This window comes from Ascidiella aspersa, chromosome 2 (genome assembly GCF_963924565.1).
Source record: "Ascidiella aspersa chromosome 2, kaAscAspe10.2, whole genome shotgun sequence".
Taxonomy (NCBI): Eukaryota; Metazoa; Chordata; class Ascidiacea; order Phlebobranchia; family Ascidiidae; genus Ascidiella; species Ascidiella aspersa.
Genome location: NC_139448.1, coordinates 16,728,852 through 16,752,370, shown reverse-complemented (window position 1 = coordinate 16,752,370; position 23,519 = coordinate 16,728,852). Strand labels below are relative to the sequence as shown.

The 23,519-nt window shown below is 36.3% G+C and overlaps 2 protein-coding genes across 2 annotated transcripts; both read right to left on the bottom strand.

Moving 5' to 3' along the window:
• Nucleotides 1–2,540: 2,540 nt before the first annotated feature.
• Nucleotides 2,541–10,619, bottom strand: LOC146164031 (uncharacterized). Its single transcript, XM_083381511.1, has 14 exons — nt 10,397–10,619; nt 10,189–10,274; nt 9,997–10,135; nt 9,755–9,923; nt 9,447–9,694; nt 9,077–9,162; nt 8,893–9,008; nt 8,708–8,831; nt 8,550–8,644; nt 8,369–8,481; nt 7,937–8,053; nt 4,790–4,950; nt 4,619–4,725; nt 2,541–3,142 (listed from the first exon to the last, which is right to left on the bottom strand). The coding sequence occupies exons 1-14, from the start codon at nt 10,594–10,596 to the stop codon at nt 2,867–2,869; spliced, it is 2,037 nt and encodes a 678-aa protein (XP_083237637.1). The 5' UTR covers nt 10,597–10,619; the 3' UTR covers nt 2,541–2,866.
• A 4,825-nt stretch (nt 10,620–15,444) lies between these two features.
• LOC146164030 (aminoacylase-1-like) lies at nt 15,445–18,603 on the bottom strand. Its single transcript, XM_083381106.1, has 12 exons — nt 18,490–18,603; nt 18,368–18,432; nt 17,844–17,957; nt 17,604–17,775; nt 17,279–17,425; nt 17,137–17,210; nt 16,957–17,067; nt 16,699–16,779; nt 16,446–16,514; nt 16,079–16,158; nt 15,958–16,018; nt 15,445–15,901 (listed from the first exon to the last, which is right to left on the bottom strand). Exons 1-12 carry the CDS (start codon nt 18,560–18,562, stop codon nt 15,749–15,751), a joined length of 1,200 nt encoding a protein of 399 aa, XP_083237232.1. The 5' UTR covers nt 18,563–18,603; the 3' UTR covers nt 15,445–15,748.
• Between the last annotated feature and the right edge of the window lie 4,916 nt (nt 18,604–23,519).

Below are 23,519 nucleotides of genomic sequence, written 5' to 3'. Positions count from 1 at the left end.
GTTTAACGCAACTCGTATTGTATGTAAATCCGTTATTTTTTAATTAATTTGGACCGGAGCTGAACAGGATTCCATCTTTGTCGGCCAGCCAGTTGATTGTTTGGACGTCCAAAGTCTGCTAACCATGCACGATGCGGTGCTCTTCCCATGAAGCTCTGGGCAGTTACATTCCCATGGGTATAGGGATCCAGCATCATGGATGAAGTTGCGAAGTCGGTTGTTGGCCGAATGCAATTCCATATCCAATTGGGGTTCGTCCAGCGTGTCGCGTTGGTACCAAGTTCGTCAAGATTGTTCGTTAGCTTTAAAGCGGCTTGCACATAAGGGCGCCCAGACTTCAGACGGGGTGCTTCCTTTGGCGGGTGGCTAACACGGAGTGGGGCAGATGGTTAGGGTCAAATGCTCGACGGGTCAAATATATAGTTGCCCCTTTGCGGTTAAGATTAGCAGGTGGATTAGTCTACCTGCAAGGACTGGTAGGCAGGCCGTTGGTGTTGTCCTCAGCTGTGAATACGCAAGACTTCGTTGAGAGTTGTGTCGATAAGGCGAGTGTGAGTAATGCGACACCCACAGGTGCACATGCAGTACTCAGCGGTTGAGTAAACCACCGTGCAGTTCGCAATGTCGAAGCGCAGCCTGTTTCCGGCAGACGACGAAGGAACGCGATACGGTACTTAAAGACAGTTTATTTCGCAGTGATCGCAATTGGCATCAAAAAGTCAGTGTCCTGTCCAAAATTATCCAAAGATATCTATCGTGAGAAAAGAGAAGAATACCATTGCCAAGGTGGACTGGTTCACGCGCGCCTTGCTTCCCTGTTGTTTAGATGAAAGGCTGTCGTAACGATTTTACCTTTGCTGATAGTCAGTCTTCATTATTAAGGTAGTCGACAAAGGCGGTCAGTCTTGTGTGAGAGTTCCTGCAACGACTGCCAATCCCGCCATATGGCTAAGTCGTTAGCATGATCAGACTTTTTAAGATCATTCCGGGCAAATCAAAATTGCAGATGTTGTAAAGAAGAGGTAACAAGACAGCCTTGTGGTACGCCGTTCTTGGGGCGCGTAGTCTACTTAGTTTGCCGTTTCCTGTTGTCAGGGTAAAACTCCGATTTCGGATAAGCTCCAAAATCGTGCGGTTCATGTGCGGAGGAAGACGAAGAAGCTTGCATGTAGGCCGCGGCGCTATACGGTTTCGTAAGCGGCTGGGAGGTCAATAAACACAGCCCCGGCCTTCTTTTTAGCTGCAAAGCTGTCCTCGATGTCCTGCGTTATCAGCGTGACCTGATGCGCCGTTGATCTCCCGCTCAGGAAACCCGCTTGCTCCCGTGGAAGAAGTGTATTAGTAGGTGGTTCAATACGCACGTAGATAAGCTTTTCGAGGATCTTTAAAGGGTGTACAAGCAAATGGAAAGATAGATCTTGGGATATATCTTTTGGGATATTTATTTCCAGATTTTAAGCGCCCGAGAGCTGTAGCAAACTCGTCCAATTAAATGTAAATGAGCCATGTGCTACCACAATCTGCCTCATTCGACTTCCAGTCGCCATTGGACAATTAATTCTTGACAAGTTGTGATGCGATTGAGTTTGCTGAAATGGGGCACTGGTTTTAAGGGTTTCTGGCTTTCCCCGAAAGATTGTTAAAATAGTTCCATGCCTTTCGACTGGAGTGAGAGAATTCGATGATTTGGACCGCACTCTTGCCTTCGTTGGTCAAGATATATGTTTAGGGCCGATGTGGCACTGCCAGTAGAACCATTTCGACGGCCACGGGGGATGGTTTATTTAGCTGAGGATATGAATGCATTTCCGAAAACTAGACCATATGTCAACGTTGCGGCTGGTGGGGGGCAGTTGTTCTTTGGAGACTTCATTTGTAAGGGTGCTGCAGCGATTCCAGGTCGCTTTACGGAAGTTCCAGGGTTTCGCCGACCCGGAGGGCACATTCATAGAGAGCCTGAATGCGGTGTTGAACGATGGGTTTGTCCCCGTACCCCATCGACCAGAAAGTAAACTTCTTTCTCAGGGTTGACCTAGCTAGTTTGAAGTTAGCAACAGCTAGCTTTTCTTCTTTGTCCGAGTACGTTTACTGAAAAAGGATGGCCAGAATTTTATTTTTATAGACCAGTTGTTCAACAATGCTAATCTTTTTAGCGGCAAGTTCTTCTGTGTTCAACTGCAGAATGGTGGGTCCTTTTCGGCAGCAGTCTTGCCACCGCGACTTTAAAAATGCGTTTTCCTCTTCACCTTTCGTTGCAGATTTGGCCTGGTTTGCAACTTTCCTTTATCGTTTTTTGGCAATGAAGTAACAGGTAATGTAGTTGCCTTAATTCCCCCGGAGCGACTGGTTTTAATAAATAGCTTGATATACGGTAAATCCGATAATCTTTGTTTTTTCTTTTTATAAAACCTTGCCCTATAAGTGTTGTGATAAGCATACAGTAAAATATGTTTGTGTGCCACAAGGCGCATACAATTGGGAGAAATCTTCTTCAATCACCATAAAAAAATAACTAGAATAAAACAAATCTCAGTGTTTTATTTTGCCATATCCATACCCATAAGTATTGCACAAAAATTATGAGACATGAAACTATCATTGCATACGGAAATTGTTAGGCATGTAACTGACATTGCACAAGCATAAAAATGGACGGCTACACAGTTACGCGACTGAAATTGCAACAGCCCTGGTGGTAATTAAGCATTGCAGAAACACTTAAGGACCAGTCTAGAAATTAAACAGTATACCATTGAGGTGTGTACGAAACTTAACGAAAACATGGTAGTGGCTTATTTTAAGAAACTATACGGGAGCAAGCGAAAGTTAAAAAATACGATTTAGAAAATGCCGTGGTATTGTACATTTAAGGCAAACACTTTGCTGACCAACAATCTTTACTGAAGCTTGCGTCCTCGGGAGAAATATCAACAGACACAGCGGCGTCTGATCGCAAGTTTCTCTGTGCAACCGTGAGTCCGACACGCACAGACTGGTCGAGAGTGTAACCCTGTAAAATGCCATGTGCAAATCCACCAGCAAAACCATCTCCCGCTCCAGAAACATTGACAACAGGATTTTTTATCCAGGACCAATTTGGTTTCTGATCAATTTTATAATGCCAAAATTTATTTGTGCCATTCTGTAAAAAATAGCGATAAAATTCAATTCTGTTGTTTTTCTTAAAATCACTCACTACTAGGGCCATTATTTTTTGACTTGACAAAAAAGTCAAATTTTTGTCACAATTTACACAATATTTGTCAAAACTATTTCAAGTCAAAATCGATTACAAAATTCACAAAATCATTTATAAAAGTAACAAAACCGGTAGGTAGCTTTTCAAAATGGTCATTGATTAAAACTTCATCAAAATTAAGTTTTTAATTACAACCAACAACATTTTAACTATATAATATCTTCATTAGAGCAATATGTGGTATGTACGCTTGCTGGCAGAATTAACCACACAGGCCTAGTTTATCGCGTGAGGTTCAGCTCGAACTTCGTTTTTGCTTCTTATGATTTCGTATCTCTGACATAAACAAATGTATTGAACAGTATTTACCGTGTCTTTTTTGATGGTGATTTGCAATTATCCCCTTTAGGATTTTGATAATATGCTATGGTATTTAACCGTAACTGTCAACTAAACTGTTTCCTCAACAATTTTCCAGTCTAAAATAACCAACGTCTGTTTTTCCTTGGCATTTATTTGTCTTTTTGATTTTAAGAATTTTGCATGATTTGAGTTCCACCGGTTGTCAGTACATCATCACAACCAAGTGAATAAAGACGGTTGGTCTACCAAAAATACACTGTTCAATATATATATGGTAAATCAGAGATACACATCTATTGGACAGTAGCATATCAAGAGGGGGTAGTTGGGGGCTCGGACCCCCAGTTTTGTAAGTGATATTAACGTTTTTTGTTCGTTTTTAAGATTTAACTCACTGTCCGAAGCGGCAATGTTTTTAGCGTAATTGGGTCACGCGTCGCTAATTTCGCCTTTTGTGTGTATTCGACAGTTGACAATGCGAAGTCCAGTCTTTTCTCGCTGAAATTTTTTTCGCTGAAAACGTCGAGTTGGGCGTTCCTAGCCGTTCGCTGTCTACGCTAATATCGGCATTTGTTTAACCGAAGAAGATTCTCGTAAAAGGTGATATAACTGTAAACTGTCGTGCGCGTTTCCAAGTCGCCTTTTTATTTAATGATAGTTCTTCGTTTAGTTTTGCAGGTGGCGAAAGACGTGCTTGTAATTTAGCGCAGTCCCGTACATAGAACTTAGTAAACTGCGCTGCTGGTAGTAGAAACATTATTCTACCAAAATCAATCACGCACATTTCACGGTCTTGGTTTAGTTTTTCGCCATTTTCTGGATATGACCCTGCTATTGGGCACAAAAATAAAGTTCGAGCTGAACCTACTGCGATAACCAAGGCCTGCGTGGTTAACTCTGACGACTCTGATATGGCGTATATTGCTTTAATGCAGACATAATTCATTAAAATATTGTTAGATGTAATTTAAAACTAATTTGATTTTGACAAAATTTGGACTTTTTTTACCACAAATTCTAACAAAAATAGGTTTTATTTAGGCGTCTGTACACAACCTCTCTTTTTCCCATTAATATTCCTCTTTCTCCTAATGTGACCAAAATGCAAGACACGTATTCCAAAACGATACTGGTCATCATCTTTAAAGAATTCAAGTCTAATTCTGTAAAAACAGAAGTTTGGTAAATAGTCAAACATTGTTAACTAAAAAAAGATTTTCATTTTACCAGTGGGGGCTGATTTCTTTGTTATTGCAGTGTATATGGATTGCAGTTCTCCAATATTGGGTGTCATAAACTTTATTGAATTTGGATATTGTCTGCTTGCCAAAAAACCTCGAGCAGCAATCAGTTCTCCAGTAGGTTCAAATAGCAGCAGCTTATTATATCTGCAAAAATCATGTTATCTTAGAAAAGCTTATTATATCTGCAAAAATCATGTTATCTTAGAAAAACGTGATTCAATTAAATTGTAATAAATAGTTAGCTAGGTTTTTCTCAGACCAGTCTGCCCACCCACATAGTTTGGCTTGTACAGAATTTTTGTGCAAGCTTACCTCTTCATAGGATAGATATAGCCCACTTACCTTACTTGCAAAAATAATATTACCCTGAAGTAAAAAAGTTAAACTTAAAAAAATCTTTTGGTTATGATAATATTACATCTAGTGCAGGCCTCCACAACTAAAACCAAAAATGATACAAATTCCGCAACAAGCACAAAAATTCTTGGGTCGCACACTGAAGTTAATGTAACCAGTAGTGGAATTCAAACTAGTTAACATCCGCGTTAGAAAACAATGATTCTTAAAAACGCCTGCTATTCATTAGTAAACTTGTGTGCAGCTAAAATTGGCGATTTCATTCATCTGTGGCCCGTGTTTCGGTAAAATCTCACTTGTTTATAATCAACTTTTTTTTAATTGTTCATTATATCAGGCAACTGGCGATTTTTTTGTCCCAAACGCCAACCGCCTAAAAGTGGGTGACCAAATCCAAACATATATTTTGAAAAAACTGGCAATTTTTTGAAAGTCTATACCAGGGGTCGGCAACCTTTTTCTCGTCGCGGGCGAAAACCAAACTCAAAAAAGTCTCAGCGGGCCGCACAAAATGTTAACTGAAAATTGTATTATTAAAATGTTATGAATTACATTGGCGGGCCGGATGTCCAAAAATAAGATTAATATGCAAAAATCGCTTGCATTCCATGTAGGATCCAATTGTTCTTTGACAGAAAAACCAAACATAGGCCTCAAATGGCCAGAACACTCAAGTACTTAGCTTAGCTACCAAAATTCCACTAACAACCCAAAGGCATTGTTTACGCTTACCTTTGATGAGGTTAGAAGTAAAATTAGTGCAGTTTTAAATATTTGGTCATCTCGGGAGCTAACCAATTTTTTGTGACGAATTTGTATCCTAAAAAGCTTAGTAATTGTCAAACTAATTTACAAAATTAGTGTTTTCCCGGTAAACTTGTCCGGATCATGGGTGCGTAAACTTAAAACGAAATTATTTCACTATATATGGGGATCTAGATGGGAGAGAGTTAGTCGAATGAAATTGTCGCAAATACTGAACACGGAGAAGCAAATATGTTGGAAGTTGACGCATATATCATGTTGCTAAATATGGGTGTCAAAACTTTCTGACAACGATTATAATGACCTGTGGAAAGGCTAGAGAAAGGCGTCTAGCTGCGAGGAGATGAATCTGCCGCATCGAGCCAATGTTCTCATCTAATTCCTTTATGCACTACTACAAAGGCAATATCAGGCGCAATCGCAAACACTCGGTGCGCCCCTCTTGGTGAACAAAAACATCCGACTCAAGACAGGAACTTTTTATTTAAAGTCGCTTATCAATGCGGAAGTTATTGACCACATTGATCTACTAAACGACTCGGGAGACTATATGACCTATGATCAAATGGCACTTAAATACAAATTTCACCCAAACAATATAGATTTCAAAAACGATGCACTTTAAGGCAGCTTTTTCAGAGCTATGTACAATTGGATAAAAACATACACGACTAATCGACCACACAATAAACAACAAAAGTGAGAATGGGATTTAAATATTGTACCTAACACAACTCCTTGGGACAGGCTATATAAAAACACTTGTCAAGCCACAATAAAAACTAAACTGCGATCCTTTAAAAAAAAACTCAAACTTGGTGTGATTGTGACCAATGAAGCGCTATTCTTATTTGATATAAGTGAATCCAATTTTTTGCAATATAAATGTTGAAACAACTTCTCATGTGTTTTTATTTTGTGTACATGTTCCAGTCACTGTTCTGTTTGGTACTGTCTGTTAATGAGAATGATTTGCTATTAAACCGTTTAACGATATGTGCTCGCTTTGTGATTTATGTAAATACGCCAAAAATTTGCCATCCTTAATGATGTTCAAGAGGACTCCAGCCATAGACCAAAATAAGGACAACATCAACATCGGAATAAAACAAACTTCGGAATAAGATCAAAATAGCACTAATACCTAATGGTCGTTCAAAAAAATGGGATTAAGACCTAAACCGTCGGAATAACACCTATTGGGCCAGAATTAGGCCTCTACAACAATTTAGCTAACACCAAACCCCACCCCTATGTACATCACTAACTCCCCTAATAATTTCACCCCAGTGCTTACGCTATGCTAATTTCCGCCACACAAACTACCTAGCGAAATAGTGTCTCAATTGAGGGCAATACTGCAAATAAAGAGACTACTTTTTATGGTTGGGAGAAAGTAATTAAGAATATTGCGACGCCTCTCGTGCTCTCCCGCGCATTTTGCTCTGTCTCTTCGTTGCAACAAAAACCTGCGTTCAATAGACAAAGCAAGCCAAAAATAATTACAGAATATATTTAGGAGCTAATAAAAACGAAACTTATTATTATTCGTTTGCATTTGGCAACCACTTTTTATAGGACTTAAAAGTTGAAAAAAAAAAAAGGTGAAAAAGCCCGGATATTAACAGACTAAAATAAGTGAAGACCAATGAAAAAGGTCTTCTGCGTATTCAATTTGGGGACTTTTTTGTTGGAAATTTTGGGCCCTTTGAGCACTTATTTTGGGCTTGTGCGCCTACCCATAACCCACAATCCCCAAAAAACGATGTCAAAACAGGGGCGCCCTAACGCCATTCAAACTAGGGCGCCCAAATGTTGACATGTAAATACGCCAAAATTTTGCCTTCCTTAATGATGTTCAAGAAAACGGTAAAAACATTGAAAAAATCAGAATACCATATTGTGCTTGGAAATAAGAATACCGCTGCATTTCAAGTTAAATGGGCCAGTCTTTAAATGCATATCTGTCGCTTCTTATTAGGTGCTATCTATCTTATTTTGGATTTACCTTTGACAAATCCCACAGACATAATTAATTGCTTCTTCTGAAATGTTGCAATCCAGGCATACAAGTGCCGACTCCACAATCGTCTTTTCATACTGTTGAATGAAATCTTTGCCGATTCTAAAAAATATTTCAAAGATAATTTGCTAATTTCCATAGTAATAGCGTTGGTTGTGGAAGATCATTGTAATAAAATCAGAAAAATGTATTATATGTACACAACAAAGCATAAAGATTTTTTTTTAAATTTAAAAAAATATCACCTATTATGACTTTTATGTGAAAACAATTGGATTACTCGTCTACACACTTGTGTACATAGTACCACAATGTGCAGGGCAACAATATAAATAGGTTGTTTTTCTATTTGTTGAAATCATTTAGTGCAAAATTGATAAGTATATTAAACATGTATGTCATAAACAAAAAAGTTACTTCTGGTGAATAGCTGAATCTTCTACAGCTACATACACTTCTCCTTGGTTGTCAATAATAACGTTGTAAACACCAGTTCTGTACTTTTGCATCCTTGAAGCATGACTAAATCCCTAAAAGATGCCATTGACTTTGCTATGTACTGATGGTGTTTTTCCACTAAATTCAATTTACAATTTACCATGGAGTGAAGATGAGACAGCATAAGATCACCATAACTATCATCGCCAACAGCGGTAATCATTTGCGGATTGCTTTTCAGTCTCCAAAGAGTTTCTGTTATTTTTCTTTTTAATAGTAGTAGTTTATTAAACACAGTTCAAAATAAATAAAAATAACCTGCAAGATTGTGTCCAACACCACCAAAGGACTGTGTTACAACTGCAGCATTTGATGGACCTTTTCCTTTTACAGGCAGAGTGCATTTTGAAACAATGTCAATATTACAACCTCCAATAATGACCTAGATCAAATAAGTCAGAATAAACATATTTTTCGCACATATTGGAATTTCCGCTCCATACAGGTTGTTTTTGTTCTGATTTGTGATAAGATTCCTCCTGAAAAGCTGTTGTTGCTGTCGTCAACCCCTTTGCAATATTTGCACCAACTCGAGCATTGTGTTTGATCAGTGCTATATCTGAATCACATTGACCAAACCAAAATTAATTGCTTGGAGATTAACAGGAAAGTAAGTGAAATACTTACTTGCTTTAAGCGATTGCCCTCCTGTACGCTTGTTTACAAACTCCAGGATAAACGGAGTCACTGCATTTCCTTCAATACAATTAGTTCTGAAATTTTAAAAAGTATTTTACTAGTTAATGTGGTGTTAATTTGGAGTATTGTCCATTTTGCCATATATTAAATTTTTTTACAAGACTAAACAAGCTATTAATAGAAGAAGGCATGGACAATAATTAAATGAGTAATTTCAATATACACAAATGTCAGTCACAGAAAAGTACACAGCCAAAGAACAATTTTTTCTTTGTTACTATGTATAAATCACGAAATGTAGTTCTTTGAGTTGTCAGTGTTATTACACTATTTTTTATATAATGACCGAGTACAGTACCTGCAGTTTTCTAAAGCCTCATCCACAGCCTTTTTCATTGTCTTGTCACATGCTGCATATTGGCTTGGAATAGGAACAGCCAGAAGAGTACCACTTTGCATGTTGAGTTTTTTATGAGCTTTAACTAGAGACACTGCTTCTTCAATTGTTTCAACATTAGTGGGGGCATGTAAACCACTGGTTCTTGTGAAAAAAGATGGAAAGTCTGTTGTATTACTAAAAGTTGCAACTGTAACCCCCTCAGTCTCCTGCAATTGACCAAAAATATTTGATATAAATATTGTAATAATAATGGCAGACTAAAATACCAGATATTCTAAGGTTCGTTTGATGTCCAATATTGACTTGACTCCTGCAGAAACAACAGTTACTGGGGTTCTTCCAAGTTCTCGGAGGTCAGTACTGATATCCATTGAATCTTGTCCCATTTGATGGACACCTCCAATTCCACCAGTTGCAAACACATCAATACCACACCTTTTGTGTATCAGAATTTATGTTATTACATAGAACAAAACACTTGAAATGCTACATATTACAACATACTCACCAATATGAAATAAGCATTGTAGCTGATACTGTAGTACCACCTGTCATCAATTTGGCACATGCAACAGGCAAATCTCTTCTTGAAATTTTTATTGCTTCTGGGGCAGTTGCAAGTTCCTTAATTTGTGCTTTGTCCATACCTTTGAGACACTGAAAATAGTTTGAAGGACATAACTTACGTATTTTGACTTACCGACGTGGATAACCCCATTCAGAACTCCAATAGTTGCAGGAACAACGTCACATTCCCTTATAATGTTTTCAACTTCACATGCAGTTCTGTAAAATATAAACAAAACGACTACTAAAACATTGTTCAACCTTATATTGACTGACTTATATATATATATATATATATATATATGTGTGTATATATTAAAGAAACAATATTATTAACTTACATAAAATTTTGCGGATAAGGCATTCCGTGAGATATAATTGTGCTTTCCAAAGCAAGGACTGCTTTTTCGTTTTTTAGAGCATATTGCACAGAATCATGAATCCTTAACGGCCTTTGAAAACTATTTCTTGATAAAGATTTTGAAATATTTCGAAAAACTTTATTTTGCGCAGTGAGACGCAATACTTTACGTGCTAACATTTTGAATGAGCAAAAACCCACGTGTTGCGTGGCGGAAAGTAAACATGTTGTTTTTGCGTATCACGTGATGCCGGTTTTGGTAAGCAATGTTCGAGCTCGTGACACGTTTTTTGTACAGCCCTCTGTTGTAACAGCTGGCTGAAGTGCACTTAGTCACTGTTTTAAATGACTTTAATTTGGGGATTTAAGTAGAGACTTAAGTCGATGACATGACTTGGTGAAATACACATTTCATTGATTTGCGTAAACAATTAATGCATGACTTTCGTCAGTCACTCTTTTTCTGAGTTTCAACACGAGCAGCCCAATTGCCAAGAAAACCTCTCTGGCTTCACTGATGTTGGTTTAATTGTTTGCCTGGCTATGAAGGAATAGAAATAACTGGCTAATGTTTTGACGCATAAGTGCTTGTTTTTTCGTAGGCTACTTTTTTGCGCTTGCACCACGCGTCTGTGCTCTTTGTCAAGGTGCTACGCGCGCCTCTGTGTTAGTATTCCGCCCTTATCTTACACTCACTCTGCACCTAAGCCACACGGCACACACGCAAGACGTGAAAGCATGGACAGCGAACGATCATGAACTGGGCGATATGTCCATGCCCCCCCCAAACTAAAAACTTAATAGGCAGCTTATTTTCTTGGTTCCCTAGGTAGTATGGCCTATTTTCGCCAAAATAAGACATATTTATAAGTTTTGTAGTGGTATACGAGCTTATGGCGCCATATAATGAATATTTCAAAAAAATTGTAAAATTCGTTTCGCGCACTCGCGCAAAGCGGCGTTTTTCAGATTTGCAGCGACGGCTTAATTGACCGTACGCTGACCCCGACTATATAATAACTAACTTAAATCCAAGTACAATTAAAAGCTTTTGTGTTGTTAGTGCAAATCTGTATCAGAACCAGCCTGCCAATATACTTCATCCGGCCCGCCGCCCCTTTGACAAATTAGACACGAATCCATTTTAAATACTTTTTGACTATTTTAAGTGTGTAAATGCGAAAAATTTTCGCGCTTAGCGCTAATGATCTTTATACATCCAGTGTGTTTACGTTTTGATGCTCTTTTTGAACTAATCAGCGCTTCTTTACTGTTGCGCCGTGGAAAGCTGCCAAGTGCGTCGCGGACAAACGGAAAACGTATTCAAACATAATCGACAAATATTTTTTGTAAATGTAACAAAAACAAGAAATTTAAAAGAAATACCGGTATACCAAAAAAATCGCGCTCGCTTAGCTCGCCAGGTTTTCCCCAAATGGTTAACAAACACTAAAATAGATTAACTATAAAATTTATCACGTTTTCTCATTGTGGTTTTATTACACTTTTTAATAGTAGTAGGGGGATGACGACGTGTGGACTCGAATTTTCAACCAAGTATACGCTTTTTTTAGCGAATTTGCGCCAAAACTTTACTGCCTCCTTAAAAGTTATTATAAACACGTTTTTAAAGTGCAAACAAATCCGAGGCCCACCTGATTCACAATTGTTATAAAGTCACAAAATCTCATTTAACATATGTTGTGCGGCCCGCAGAGACCTTTCTGAGTTTGGTTTTGGCCCGCGACTACTACACAAAGGTTGCCGACCCTTGTGCAAGGATTTGAATATAGAGTTTTGTTCATTTCAGCAACCTTATTTGGCAAAAACCAACTACAGTAACTTAAAAATTGAGAGAAGTGTCATGAAAGAACCACAGCTGACCGCAGCAGACAACGCTATGGTGTTATTGCGACGTGGCCTCGGCGCTTTTTCGGTGGCATGTGAGGTTGCTCTCGCCTTTTCGGGAAAAAGCAAGATGTGTAGACAATAGACATGGTAGCGTCTTTCAGCGATATTCTTCATACCGGGTCAAACTAGGAAACCGGCCCACTGTAGAGGCTAACCTTATTACTTTTTCGTGCTTTCAAAAGTTCTGTTTTTCGCGTTATTTTGCAGGAGTTAGTTTATTCGGCCATCCGATGTTATTTTTACCTGAATTATGACGTCACGCAATGGTATACTTTTGTGACGTCATATCTGAAAAAAATGCATGGCCCTCCCCAAACTGAAATCCTAGATCCGCGCCTGATAGGCATAAAGGCGTTTTTCGCTTTGCGCGAATCGATAAAATCTTTGAAATATAGCTTTTGAATTACTTCAACTTTAAACGAACTGTGAAGTGACATTAAACGAACTGTGAAGTGATCTTAAGGTTACTTCTTTATGAAGTCACGTAGATTAAGTTTGTGACGTCACGCTTTGACGTAACTTTGTGATGTCATCTTTGAAAAAAAATATGCCCCCCCAAACAAAAATCCTAGATCCGCCCCTGAATTCAACATAATCATTTTATAGTCTTTTTCTAAAAAAACGGCTTTCCATGTTTTTAAAACCCGGGTTTTGGGTTGTAAAAAATAGCAAAAACACAGGTTTCGGGTTCGAAGCACTACTACCTAGCAGACAGGTCGCAATTACGTCTAAATCTAAATAAGACCTAATTAGCCAAAATATGACCTCTTACCGAACCCCAAACCCACCCCTAGTTTCATCACCATCCGCCCTAATATATTTCCTAACAGGATCCAATTTCTAACTCCATCCATTGCCCGCCCCTCACAATAAAGAAGAACAAACAATTCTGTATCAAAACAGTGGCTCTTCAGAGGCGTCGTTTGAACTGTGGAGCGCCCAAACGTCGACATCTAAACGGCCGGTGGCAGACTGGTGTTTCCTAATCGTACCATACACTCTTCCTACAGTTTCAGGCGTTATTTGAGCCGTATTTTCGTTGAATTTAGAACTTATTTTATCAGGTTAAGGTATTACTTAGACCAGTGATTCTCAACCTTTTTTAGAGCAAGAGCCGCATTTCAAACCTAAGGTTTGCAAGGAGCCGCATAAAAAACAACAGGAGGCATACAATTAAAAAACATTAAGAAAGCAACTAGAAAACAACAAATACACATTACGCTAGCCTAGGCTAACTAATTAACAGTGTTTGCCATAGCTTGTCGATCAGGACTAAATATATTGTGATGTAACAGACCACAAAATTATTTTAAAGAGCCGGATGGATGTATCCGGTAACATCAGTACTTCGTACTCGGGATCCTTGCTGATACAATTCATTAATTCTTGATTTCTCTTACTTACTTTGTTGCAATTCTGCTACTTCTAACTAATTTTCACTCGGTTAGAGAGCCGCAAAATGTTCAGTTGAGAGCCGCGGTTGAGAATCACTGACTTAGACGATTTTAGATCTTAATCTGTCGTGGATATTACTGCTTGTTTGGCTTTATTATGTCGTTGGTCTTAATACTATGGTATTAGTAGTGGTTCCAAAAGTATGTGTAGCGAAGGGTTAAAATAGGCCGCGGAGGAAAGATTTAAATCTACCAAAAATTGAAATGTCGCTCGGGATTGAATAAAATTTAATTCTCTTTTTGCAAGTGACTTGGCTTGAAATGAAGATGTCTTGGACTCGACCTGCTATGTTTTGCATATGACTTTACTATTAGTAACTATAATATTTTAATGTAAAATCTTACAAGAGGCTATAGGCCTACTAGTTGTTTCGTTTTTTTATGTTTGCTTTGTATTCAAGTATTCACCAAAGTATAAGTTTATATCTTGTGCAAATGACCATAGATGAGTTGGAAAACAACTTGAGTTTGACCTAAGTTGTTTGCTCGACTGGGATTTTGGTCATTTCAAAAAAACTTGTTTACCACACCGGTGAAGCCTGAACTTTCTCTTAATCGATGTTAACTTGATTTTAAGATTATGGCGGACGATGGTGGTTGTGGTGTAAAACACGCTAAGTATCAGTTATTAAAAATCGATTCAATTTAGACTAGAGAATGGACCTAAAACAATGCGTACATTTTAATTAGCATCACGTTTTCCACAATCGATTTCTGTTCTACTTTAGCCAGTTCAAGAATTTATCTATTGATATAGCCCACTCAGTGTATTTAAACAATTAAAAACAAAGGTCAACTTTTCGTGATTGGTACGGTAGCCTTATTGTTGTTTCATAAACATGGACTTCAAACTAACATCTAAATTTCGATCAACGTTTATTCATTTTACTCAAAGTAAATAAAGTCATTTAAGTGTGGCTTAATAAGGAAGTTTTTAACACTGTCAATCTGAATAAAAACAATAATAAAATATGTTTAAAAAAAGTTTAGTAGAATAATTTTATTAATGACTACAAAAATATTTATGTTGACCACTGGCCAAGACGATCTAAAGTAGGCTACTCTAAATCAGTGTTTCCAAACCCTTTTTGTACTAGCGCCCCCTTTGGCTCGACAGTTTCTTTAAATGTCCCTCACGTTACAACAAACTCGGGGATGGATTTAAGATGCTCGACTGTAAGGCGGCACAACAACTTCAAAATATGCCGTTGAAAATCACGTTATTAAACATGTAAAAACTTGAGTCGTCTTTTTACCGAAACAACTTAAGTCAATAATAAATTTCAAAGCCAAAAAGGTCGAGGTCCAGTTCTTTGAAATTTATTATTAAGCTACATTACAGATCCGTGCATAGTGTACCAACTTAAGTCAAGTCTTTCAAAAACAGTGACTTAAGTGAACACAATGTTGTTGTAAGGAATGTCCGGCAATCTCCATGGATATAAATCGACTGTAATAAGCAATTTTAGGCGTTCATAAAGCGACTTGTACAGGGCTACAGGCTTAGACCACGGTAAGTGGTGAGTCACATGCTGCCCTTTATGTACGGCTTGTACGCTCATAGTGATCACTGCACAGTTTAACTAGCACAAGTTGTCGCCGATTCGTATTTTATAATAATGTTCGGAGGCTAACAGTAGTTTGGTAAGCAAAAGAAAAAACTGTAACTGTAGTGATATGATAAGATAAAAAGGTAACGTCCCCCTAGGAAGTAAATCCTTAACGCCCACAGAGGGGTGGTACGCCCACGTTGGGAAACACTGCTCTAAATGATAAAGTTTTACTTTTAGATTTCCTGTGCAATATTTTATTTAAATCATTAAATTTTCAATAAATCTGATTTTCTGCAGGATAAATTACAGAAGTATTTAATTGCACATCTGCAGGATTATTTACAGTTCTAAATTGTCTGTTTACTTAGTATTAAAATCAAAAACATTGGTTTGTACAAAATTTTAAACCAGAAATTAAAAGGAATCAACATTAGCCAAGCGTGGTATAATGGTACAGTATGCATCAATGCCTTCCATAAAAATACTCTCGTTAAGAAATTCGTTGTGGTCATGTAGAAGAACAGGAGTGTTGCGCATTGGACTAAAGCCAATTGCTGGGTATCCAGCCTGCAAAACAGCTAAATTATTGAAATATGTTTTATGAGAAAAAATATGTTACTGACCTCCCGAAGGAAACGACTGTCAGTAGCACCACTGAACACCTCAATACTCAACTCCACTCCCCTAAAGAATCAATTTGTTAAAATCAATTTAAGGTAAGCAGCAGTTAAATTAATTTGTTACAGCATATTGCATGCAGTTGTAAAAGCATTCCACCAAGGGTCTTTGGGATCAGTTGCCGTTAAAGATTGATCTGTGTTTTTCTGCAAACACAAAAAGCTTACGTTTATTATCTTCTCAGCAATAGGCCTATGACGTTAAAGATAAAATAGTTATATCATAAAAATTAGGCACGGGCAATTAACGCAAAAGAGAACTTTAAGAATGAAAGCGAACACGTTCGACGTTCGTCGAAATCGCTTAGTATGCCATCGTTAACTTCAGGCAAAAACTAAACCAAGACGGTGAAATATGTGTGTTTTATTTTGGTAGAATCGTGTTTCGACTATCAGCAGCGCAGATACGCCACTGTATACTTGAATTGACATACCTGAAGAAATTCATAAGTAACATCACTTCCAGCTGCTTTGCACCAGTTAGCAATCTTTGCCTCAAATTCCTACACAAAACCAACAGTGATCAAATTTAATCTAAATAATGTTTATAACTTTTGACCATTTCCATTTCTTAAAATGTCTATGACTTTTAAATACTATCTATTTAAGTACTACATTTTTATATACAATATAATCACATTGTTAAAAGGTTAAATTGCATAAAAAACAATAGGTGCACCATACAACCTCCAAATTAACGGATGGTGGGATCCGAAAATCAAATCCAGCATAAAGCTCTGCAGGTACAATATTGTATGCAATTCCTCCCTGAAATCATAGCATTACGGTAATACTAAAAAAATATACATTTGCTTACATTTTGCAAATGTTTTTTATACTTTTTTGTTAGGATGCCAGATTAAAGTTAAAATTGAAATATGCTTTTATTCCTTAGATATGTGAGCATTATTAGTTTGTATAAACTAGATTTAAAAAATCCTTAACCTCCAGCATTGTCATGTTTACAGTGGTTACATCCCCAAGATGACAGGCAGAAGTTTTTAGTTTTTCTTTTTGCTCCTCACGAAAATCAAGGAAAAGATTGATCACTTTTCTCTGCATTAATATTAAAATTATTTAGCTTAAAAGAATGATATATAAAAAAAACTGTCTCGTTGTAGTTACTAATTTTTCAGCTGCAGTATTTTCAATGAATCTTGAACCATGTCCAGGTACACCCTCACATTTTACTCGAACCCCTATATCACCAAGAAAAATATAATTGTTTAACTTTGTTAACAATGAGCTAGCATGAATATAGTCTTACACCATAGACTTCTTTCTCCATAAAATACTGAGTACTTGTTTCCAGAGTTAGCCAAACCTTCATCCAGTGCAAGTCCCACATTTAACTTTTGAAATTCTTCAGTTTTTATAAATGGGCGTATGCCATAAACACCACCAATTTCTTCATCTAAAATTGTATAAGTTTTGCTTTAGCCAAAACAAATACAGTATGATTTTTTTTGTTTAAAATTACAAGGTGTATAATAAAACCTACCTAAAATTATAAATTTCCTAACAAATGAGTTATCTTTAAAATAAATTTAATTTAACAATTGGAAAAATAAGACTTTTATTTAAAAAAACACCTGGTAAAAATGTTAAATAAATGTCTCTCAAACATTGGCACCCATTTTTTTTCATCTTCCTTATTGCTTCTAAATACTGAATTCCAACACATTTCATATCTTGTGTTCCTCTTCCATAAATATTTCCATTGTCATCCTTAATCCCTGCAAAGGCATCACATTTCCAATGTTCCTAAAAACAACTATATTAACATTACATTGTATGTTTATGGTAATCCTTAGATTGGAAAAAAATATCACCTCATAAACTGGAACAACATCTGTGTGGGAGTTAAGTAGAATGGATTTTAAACTTGAATCCTTGCCCTTCCAATGCATGATCACAATAGTTCGCTGTTGTCCTTCTGCACTGACCTGCATTGTTTACCACATAGGCTTCAAATTTTTTAATGGGTATCATTTGAAAAACATTATGTCTGAGATCAGTGGTTTTCACACAATTTGTGAGTGATCTACATTATAAGTGAATGATCTACACTATAAAAAACAAAAACAGTCATGCAAAAAACTATATCCATAGTCAAGCAAAATAACTTATATCATGTACAAACCTCAAACTGGATAAAAATAATACTTTTTTTTGTCAAAGCTTCCAACATGTGGTGATAATTAGAAAATTAGAAATTCAATATCATGTTGACCAACCTCATACAACTGGTCCCTGTTGCATTTATATTACATGACTAATATACCCTAGAGAACTAATTGAGTCTACACCTTTAATCATCCTATGCGTGATAGAAAACAACATGCACTTTACAAACCTCTACATGGCTAACTTCAAGTCCAATTTCTTTTCCATAGGCATCAAGAAATGCAACAGCGCTGTCTGAAATTAATAAAAAAATTAAACAAACGCAATTTAAATGGCATATAGGTTAATTACCATAGTCGGGTTTTGGGTGAACAGACTTTATCCGGATGTACTCCCGGAACCTGGTAACAGCAAGAGGCTCCATTGAACAAAAAACTTGTTTTAACTACAATTCTAAACAAACTTCCGATTGGTAAAACATAATTTTTGGTAAGCATTGTTTATTAAAATAGATTTTATAAATAAAGATAAAATATAACCAGTACAATGGGTTTCAATATGAGACACACGCTAATATAAAAATTAATAATAAAAAATAGGCAGTCTCTAAAGATCAAAGCAGTTATCACAATAAAGTTAACTTCTTAAGAGTCTACAAGGTTTATTAGATTTAAAATAACTACTTTTAACAAAGAGTCAACAAATTTGTGTCCACAAAAAAAAGTTTTTTTTATAACCAGGTAACACAAAACCTTAAACATTGTTCATACATGATGTGGCTATTCGTTTGCTTAATGTTTGGCTAAAGAAATATTTGCTGAAAAAGCACCCAGTTGCCTTACAACTTTATCGCATTTGTTGTGTTGTAGACAAGTTTAAAAAAAAAACAACCAAGAAATTTGCAAAATAACAGTCAAAAAATCAATTTCCAATAAATACCTATGTCAATAACAAAAAGTTAAAGTCACATCCATCTGGAAAGATTAGTATTTAAAATTAAAGATTGGAACTAAAGGCTATTTAATGTCAATAAATTTCAAAAACTAGGTCACCGCAGGAAAGATAGTAAACAGAATTCTGCGTGTCATATAAAAAAAATGGTAGTAAAACATGGTTTACTAATTGTTAACCCGAGCACACAAAACAAGTTCTGCTGATAGCGTGTAATATGTATGCTCAGTCAATAAAGAAATAGCACACAGTTTTTAACATGCTAAGTGATCAAGTGTTGGAGGGCTAAGTGATCAAGATTTTAAATTTAAGTTGGTATAATATATGAAGCATTATCAGAGTTTCTGATGGTATTAAAGTTGGTACTACACAATTCATGCCAAGGGCAGCCTTTTCTTTTATAGATATTCATGCTTAACCCATACTTGCCAAAATTTACTGTAATTTCTTCACAATTTTAAACAGGATAAAACAGTTATCAACTGACTGAAAAAAATATAACATCAACATTTAAAACAGTAACAAATATAAAATCATTATCAAACCTGGTGTATTTAAAGCGAGGGGCATCATGTTTTTCAGTTTCTAGGGCCGCAATATTATTTGCAGATTGTTTATCCAGAATTTTAGCTTTTTCGAATACTTGTAAATGGTTATCCCCAGGGTTAATAACATTTTTGTATAACGCACGAATAATTTTTTAAGGAAGAAAAAATTATAAACACTGGTAAAGATAAAGCTATTAGAAAATATCATACTACTTAAAACCCATTTGGGCTAAACCCAAATAAATAATAATAATTTCCCAAATAATTCGCTAAAACAAATAAGATGCGCAAAATTTACTTGGATTAAAGATGCAAAAGATAGAGCTGATGGCCTCAGACTACTCTATTCTAAATAATGATAAACTATAAAGTCGGACAAGAACACTTTGATATTACCTTTAAACTTTGCTGAAGACTTAAGTGAAATGTCGACGGTTATTATCTGTAACCTGATTTATCTATCTATTTTATATTGTAAAGTAAAGAATAATTTTAGCAACTCAAGTACACCTTTATTGACAAAGTTGTCAAGGTCAAATGGCAATATGGATTGTTTTGTAAATAATAAAAACATTTTAGTAGTTCACTTACGATATATTGTAATTTTTAGTTATATTATATTTTCTTTAAATGGCTGAAATAAATTGTGTTGATTGCTATATTAATAAGAATTTGAATATTTATATGTAATAATAAAGTTCATAATATACTATCAGTTTGCAAGAAAGGTTTGCTGTTTCTTCCTTAACAGTAATTAACACACAGTTATTACATTTACACCCAACATGTCACAGTGTGTTTTTTTATTGTTTGGCAAGTCTATAAATCAGAGGATGAGGCACAATTTTATATAATTATTAAGCCATATAATTATTACCTAACTACACAGTAAGGTAAACAAATAATACAATCTTCAGTTATGTGATTATCTGATATTTAGTGTGAATTCCAGTCATGCATGCTTCATGCCTATTTATAAGACAATTTTGATTGTTCTCAGATTGACTTGACTGACCTGATTGCATTCTAGTGCTTTCCGCCAGAGATCTTTGGCATGTAATGCTTACCGAAAATCCTGCAAGTGACGTCATGTAGCATAGAATATTGCCGGCCTATTGAATTCACCAAAAAATTGTCTTCTTATTTTGCCGTAGGATTTTAGCTGAAAAAATTTTATTCGGTGGCCACAAATTATGGAATGCAGTGGGACTTGGGCAACTGATGACTGGGACTTGTTATTTTTCCTAAAAGAATGGATTTTGACCGAAGTTATTTCACAAATGACTTGACTGGGACTTTTTAGGTTTACAAAATGACTTGTCTACAACACTGCTTTAAGCACTGTCAATCATATGTATTTCTTCTCTCTTGTTTTTTTGACAACTTCACGAATCACTTTCCTCACTTAAAACACTAACAAAATTTAATCGTATGTAAACATTTAGCACAAGCAGGTATGTAAACATTTTGCACAGCCAATTTACATTTTGAAGCATTGTTAGGTAGGTCTTACTGCGATAAAAAATGCAAGTACAAACAATAAACAAAGCAAACATTCCCATCATGTTTATAAAAAAGATTAACTTTGGGGAAACTCCCTGAAACATATGTTTGTATATCTTTGAAATACATTGAACTTTTGTGCAAGTCCTTGTATTTGGTTTAAGATCCAGCAATCACACTTTTTGATCAACATATTTTAAATATAATAATACTTTTAAATGTAATAAAACTTTTTTATGACTATTAATATTCAGCCATATTAACACCTAACTGTCGGGGTGAATCTAAAATATATAGGATCTCAAGGATCGCTAGGATCGCTAGGATCGCAAGGATCGCTAGGATCGCTATAGGATCGCTATAGGACTAGGATCGCAAGGATCGCTTTTCGGGCGGCCAATTATTACTTGCCAATACCCTTCACGTATAATCATTAAGTGTTCGACGAATGACGTTAGGCGAGAAACTAGTGTGTGGTGCAACGGTTTGCAATTTCTTTTAAGGGCGTTCAGTTGCAAAAGAAATATTTCATCGTAAAACGCAAGTAACCTATACCGGGGTATTCAAAAGGTCATTTTAAGGACAACATTCAGCGGTTTATGCTTAGCTTATAAAAAGTAGGGTAATAGTAACGGATTTATAAAACTTAAATTGAGTAATCATCTTGACCAATGTAGTGTCATCGCTTGGCTCAAAGCAGATCCGAATATAAAAAATACCTTGTCGGCGTCGAAGAACAAGATTTGTAATGACTAACTAAGTTAATTTAAATTAAAGTAAATTTTTAGAAAGTAAGTGCATTTATTCGTTGATTAATGGCTTTATTTGTTATTAAGTGAAGAAGTAAAAAAAGTGAAAAGAATTTAAACACAATGCTTGGTATTTTTGTAAGCAGGGGGCCACGAGGGTCGAGAGCGTTTCAAAGGGAGCCACGAAGCATTAAAGGTTGAGAACCACTGACCTAGCCAAATTTTGCTAGAAAAAAACTATAATTTCTGCATTTTGTGCTTGTTTCCATGTTTTTTTTATTATAGTCTTCTCAATACATTTTCTTGTGCAATATTTCTACAACATTTATTGCGCAGTTATGTACATTACCAATTACATGGGGTGTTCCATAGGTCCTGTGGGGTGGGACCGATGGAACAAAAAGTGATGTTTTGGGGGGTTGCACCTGATTATCAAATATTTCTGCCAACTTGCCAAGGTTTTCTATAAAATTTGCCGGCTCAAAGTTCCAACTTGAAAAACATCACGAAGCACAATTTGTAATTTTATGCCTACTTTTGAATAGCATTATATTGCCCCTTGCTGTTAAGAGCAATTAGCCATTATAAGCATGTAGCCAATATAGAACAACTATCCCCAGAGGTTTATTGGTAAAAAAACGAACAATTTTTTTCTTTACAGTAAAGTTCGGTTTTTTAAAACTATTATAGGATTGTATTCAAAACTGCTGCGTTATGTGGACGTACTCAATCCACTTTTAAACACCAAAAAAAATTGCGCCGGAAGTGTCCATTTTACTTTTCTACACATATTTATAATTTTGTCTGTTTTTAGACGGTGCACAAAGGAAATTATGGTCATAGGAATATTGCTGCCGATAAAGGCTTACTAAATACCCGAACAACCGTTTTTTTAAACGCATTCGACATTTGGTTCCCTGCCAGAAGACCCGTTTGTTACTGCTATTTTAACGATGCTTGGCAGAAAAGTGGACACCTCTTAATTCCTACTAGCGATCCTTGCGATCCTAGCGATCCTTGTGATCCTTGCGATCCTAGCGATTCTTGCGATCCTTGCGATCCTAGCGATCCTTGCGATCCTTGCGATCCTTGTGATCCTTGTGATCCTTGTGATCCTTGCGATCTTAGCGATCCTTGCGATCCTGTATACTTTAGATGTACCGAACTGTCGAGCTTTCTATCTGCTATGCTTTTAATATTTTATCAAAAACTCATAAATACTCAAGATCGACATAGTGCTTTTCGATTTCGAAGTCCCCTAACAGTTGGCCCATGTCCACCTAACTCCAATAAATCGAAAATAAGCAAAAGCCTTGATAAACTACTTTTCAATGCAATCTTGCTTTCCTAACAGATATTACACATCATTTGAATGAATTAAACTTGAAGCTTCAAGGTAAAAAACAAATTATTACACAGAAGTATGACCATGTGAAATCGTTCAAAGTCAAACTACGTTTATGGTTGAAGCAGTTGGGTGAGGGGAATTTGGCTCATTTCTCAACTCTGAAGTCTTTAGGAAAAGTTGAGGCTGAATGCATGAGAGAATATACAATTTTGTTGTCTAATTTAATTCAGCAATTCGACATGCGCTTTGCAGAATTTGAAGTATTAGAGCCGCAGTTTCGAC